Below are 4,914 nucleotides of genomic sequence, written 5' to 3'. Positions count from 1 at the left end.
CCAGTCATGGGAGGGGTGTAGCCAGAGGCTATTAATAGCCACTGGTAGGCGGGGCTGGGAGCCAGGACTCCTGGGTTCTCTCATGCACTCTGGGAGAGGAGGGAAGTCTGGTGGGCTGGGAGCCAGGACTCCTGGGTTCTATTCCTAGCTTTAGGAGGGGAGTGGGGTCTAGTGGGTTAGAGTAAGGGGGCAGGGAGCCAGGACTCCTGGGTTCTGTCTCCAGCTTTGGGAGGGGAGTGGGGGTGTGTCCCCGAGCTCCCTGGTGCTTTTTCTTTCATAAAATGGAGGTAAAATTGATCATCAAAACATTTTGCAATTTGTGGGGCAAGGAGCTCTCTGCTGCCCTCTAATGATAGAGGTGAAGAGCCAGCGGGTGATGAGTCCAGGGATCAACTGGTTGTACCAGATACCCTGAAAAGGGTCATGCCATGATCTTAAAGTTACTGGACACTTCGGGGTTGCAAAAACCTTAGCCAAGCGAAAGGCGAATTTCTGCTGGGTGGATGTAGAAAACGGAGGCAGGAAATGTGAGGTGGCTTGAGACAAGCAGAGCCCCAACGTGGAGATAATCTTGTGGGGGCACCGACAGGGCACGATGCTGCTGACGTGGTTTGGACTTTGCCCGAGACAGAATCTAGCGGGGAACATTGGCTAGTCGCTATGGACACCTTCACAAACCAGCCCCTAAGAAATCCAGAGGCTGGGACGGTAGCCAAGGTCCCAGGGAATGAATCCTCACCAGGTCCGGGCTCCCAGGTAAGTTATGCACAGCTCGTGGGTGAAGCTTTGAGTCCAAAGTGTTTCAACAGGTTGGTGAGATTCTAGGGGTCCATTTTCCGGGTCGATCTAACTCTCAGGGTCGTTCAGCTCCAGATCAGGCTTCCCAGGGAGGTTGTGGGATCCCCGTCACTGGAGGCTTTTAAGAGCAAGTTAGACGAACCCCTGTCAGGGCTCATCTAAATTTACTTGGCCCTCCTTCTGCACAAGAAGCTGGACTAGGTGACCTCTCGAGGTCCCTTGCAGCCCCACAGCTCTATGGTTCTCTGTAAGGTCATGTGGGGAAACTGTTAGAAGCGGGGCCTGCTCAGGTCCCACAATGCTAGGGGAAAGAAGAGTGAGAGCCCAAAGCTGGATAAACCTGGGAGGGACCCTCCACAGCACTGACCTGAGTAAACGAAGTGGTGCGCAGGATAGAGCTGGGTCCCAGGACTAACCCCAAAGCTACCCTAAGGACCATCTGAGGGCACATCGGGGGGGCAGGATTTCAGCTTGGCATCCCCCCAAATCTGAAAATGTAGCAGAGGAAGCTGAGGCTGGAAGGGTTGTGACATTGAGTCCCCCATTGGAACAGATAGGGCAGGGATTGTCAGAGGCTGCAGCTCTCGCAGACACAATAGGCGTTCCTCAGGGGCCCATTGAACCCAGCCGGGAACCCGGGAGCAGAATTTGATGCAAAACCATTTTATTTTTGACCACACGTGATGGGGTGCAGCGTCCATATATGCAGCCACACACAGGGGGCACTGTGGAGCTGTAGGAGGGGCTACCTATAAACCCTACCCCACTTAGACTGCCCATCTTCTAGTGATCCAATCCCAAACATCCTTGATCTGCATGTCCAAACACTGCCCCCTAGAGGTGCCTTGGAGCGGTGCCCCTAGTGATTAGTTCAGGCTCTCTGCAGACTCTGGCAGCGTCGCTGCACCAGTTACACTTGTGCCAGTTCACACCTCTCTGTGAAATCAGCCCAGGCTCTCTGGAGATGTAGCAAGTGTTGCCCTGTGGGTCACATACCGGGCATTTCACACCTCTCCAAGCAATCAGCTCAGGCTCTCTGCAGACTCAGCCAGTGTTGCTCTCAGTCACACTCAGGGCAGCTCTCCCTTCTCATTGCAACAGGGTCAGGCTCTCTGCAGACTCAGGCACGCAGGCATTGCTGATAGGTCTCAGATCCTCTCCCATCTCCATCTCACACTGTTCACAGACAGTGGAGGGTTTCACTGCTGGGTGAACGGAGGAGGGAGAGATGGGGGACATCCCAATGGAAGGGGGGGTCACAGTGACATCAGGAGAGTAGTGAAGAAAAGCATGTAGGTGCTGAAGGAGGGTCTGGCATCATTTATTCCAGAGGTGCTGTTCTCCATGGTGGTGGCTTGGCCCCCAGAGACCATGTGCCCCCATATCCATTCACCATAGGCCACTATCTGGACATAGACACTGGGACGATTGGGCTGGCCACAGCCATCCCCGCAACTCACAACCGCCATCAGGAACCAGGTCCCATTGCAGTAACAGGCCAGCGGCCCCCCAGAGTCACCCTGGAGGATCAGATAAATTGGGATTAGTGAGGGCCTTCCCCCTCGTCCCCATCCCCAAGCATCCACAATCCAGCCCCTTAGGGCTATAGGCATATGGGCCATCCTATGCCTCCCGACCCATATATTTTGTCCACACCAACATGAGAAGTGAAAGGAGCATGGTGTGCTCTCCCCACGCACTTTCTCTGAAGAAGGCACTGGTGGTAGAGGTGGTAACCCCCACTACCTTCACAGGTGCTGGGGTGGCTGTGCCCTTCCTCTCCTGCCCTACACAGAGGCCACTGGCAGGGCTCCCCAGAGCAGTGGGGCTGGGAGTTAACACCCTCCATATTGAGGCATGGGGTATTTTCCCATCTCAGAGCGACTGGCTCAGGCTTTCTGCAGACTCAGGCAGGCCTCAGTCACCCTCGAGCCACATTGTCCCTCTTTTCTACCCAACCACAAAAGTTCTACTATTACTTTGATAAAAAATAAAAGCTGGAGCTCTGCCCTAATCACAGGACTCCAGGAGCTGGGGCCTAGGCATGGCGCTGTGACTCCGCATGGCTCTAAAAGCCAGAGCTGCACCTGCCAACTCGAAGGAAGCTGGGTCCAGAGCTCCCTGTCTGCAGCAGCCTTTCTACTCACTGCAGTGCCTAGATGGTGACAGGGAGCCACACTGGGGCTCACCTGCATCCAGCCAGCCCAAACACCTCCCTCACCTGGCAGGAGTCCCTCTGCCCTTTGGTGTAGCCGGCACAGATCATGTCTGGTTTGACGGGGTCCCTGCCGATGTTCAGGTCTGGGTCGATGTTGTAGAGGGTGTTGCAGGCTGCAGTCTGAATCTGAACCTCCTGCAGCGCCTTGTGGGGTGGGAGAGAGATGGCAGGGGAGAGAACCAGGGTCCTGGATCCATTGCCTCCCGCAATGCACCCCCATGCCTGACAATTTCCTGTCCCCATCTGCTCCCCCACCCACTCCATCTCCTCCCCATGTCCCCCTCCCCATCACCTCCCTGCATCCGTTCCCCATCTCCACCCAGCTTCCAGAGCTGCACCGATCCCCACAGGACCCAGTCTGTGCAGCGCGGCCCCGAGAGGGGATTTCCTCTGCAGGATTCAAATCTGGGGGCCATCTGTATCTAAAACACAAGGTTCCCGCCTGAGATCAATAGATTAGCTGCCTCACAGATGGCTCTGAGGGATACAGCCAATTGGGGTAGCCAGCGGGCAGGGGGCAGCAGAGAGCTGGGTGGGGATTATTTCAAGATGCGGCAGGAATCACAGGACTCCAGGAACATGGGGCTTGAGGAGTGGAGTGATAGCACCTCCCCCCGGGGGATGGTCCTACCTGCAGAGGCTGTTGTCCTGCAGCTGGTGACCCAGCACGTGTGGTTGCCAGGGAAGGAGTCGGAGGGGGCCTGGCAAGCAGAGGGGGAGGATTTCATCGGAGTAACGCACTGACTCCACCAGCTGCGTAGGGCAATGTCAGAACTGGATCCCCCCCCCCCCGTTGTAATTGGGGTGGACGACGATCTGGCGCACAGGGGATGAGACCCGGCTCAGGGAGGGGTTGGACAGCTGGCGCTCCCCGAGGTTAACATGACAGGCAGGCTGAGATGAGAAAAGAACAAGGTGTCCTGCCTCAAAGATCCTGCCCTGCTCTAACCCACTAGACGCCACTCTCCTCCCATACCTGGGGTTAGAACCCAGGAGTCCTGGCTCCCAGCCTCATTCTCATGGCACATGTCTAGGGCAGGTAAGGCTGGAGTTTTGTGGAAGGTGTCTTACCTGTCTGATTCCAACGCCCCTGAGCACCTAGTGAGTGAAGAAAGAGAAGGGAAAGATATTAATGTGTGTGTTTTGGGGGTGGCGGTGGGGGTTATCCACAGGCATTGCTGGGACCTGAGAAGGCGTGTGGAGAGGAATAAGTGCCGGTAGCTCCACCCATAATTCCCAAGCTCCGTTCATTATCCCCAGAACAGCCCTGTCATGCCATCCTCAGCGCCAGCCACAATTCTTAGCAGTGTTTCTATTTGATTCACCACCAGTAGGTGCAAGGATCAACACTCTCCGTTGATTGGAGAAGGGCAGCTCAGGCCTGAATTCACAAATCCAGGTTGGATGGGCCGGGGGATCTATGAAGGGCCAAAGGGTTGGATCCCCCTGTTATTCACTAGCCCAATTCCCTCCCTCACAACCTGCATCTCGCTCCTCTCCGTCCGGGAGGTAGAGGCTGGTCCCTGCATCCCCACCCCACACTCACCCTACAGCAGGGTCATCACCAGCAGTTCTAGGGCCAGTGGGGAGCAGAGACGCCCCATGGTTCAGCCTTCCCCAGACCTGTCTTGGCTGAATACAGCAGCCTCCACTGCTCCGACCAAAGCCCGACTGGGGAATGCAAGTGCCGGGGCAGGTTTTTATGGATACCTGTGTGCCCCTCCCTGGATCTACACAGAATAATGGGGACTGATTGCCTGGGAACCTAAGCCAGGAAATAACAGCTGCTAAATTCGATGTGCTGAACAGGTTGTGACCGCTTTCATTCTGCTCTGCCTGGTGTCACCCCAGTACGGGCGTCCTTGAAAACCAAACAAAAACTTGTGATGGCCCAGGTC

The 4,914-nt window shown here is 55.9% G+C and overlaps 1 protein-coding gene across 1 annotated transcript; it reads right to left on the bottom strand.

Annotated features, from left to right (window-relative positions):
* Positions 1 to 1,688: 1,688 nt before the first annotated feature.
* On the bottom strand, positions 1,689 to 4,620 carry LOC140913705 (serine protease 33-like). Its single transcript, XM_073350505.1, has 4 exons — positions 4,568 to 4,620; positions 3,648 to 3,717; positions 3,020 to 3,160; positions 1,689 to 2,318 (listed from the first exon to the last, which is right to left on the bottom strand). Exons 1-4 carry the CDS (start codon positions 4,618 to 4,620, stop codon positions 2,055 to 2,057), a joined length of 528 nt encoding a protein of 175 aa, XP_073206606.1. The 3' UTR covers positions 1,689 to 2,054.
* Positions 4,621 to 4,914: the final 294 nt, after the last annotated feature.

This window comes from Lepidochelys kempii, chromosome 6, assembly GCF_965140265.1.
Source record: "Lepidochelys kempii isolate rLepKem1 chromosome 6, rLepKem1.hap2, whole genome shotgun sequence".
In the NCBI taxonomy this organism is placed as follows: domain Eukaryota; kingdom Metazoa; phylum Chordata; order Testudines; family Cheloniidae; genus Lepidochelys; species Lepidochelys kempii.
The sequence above is the reverse complement of the archived record's forward strand: the minus strand, read 5'-3'. Positions and strand labels throughout refer to the sequence as shown.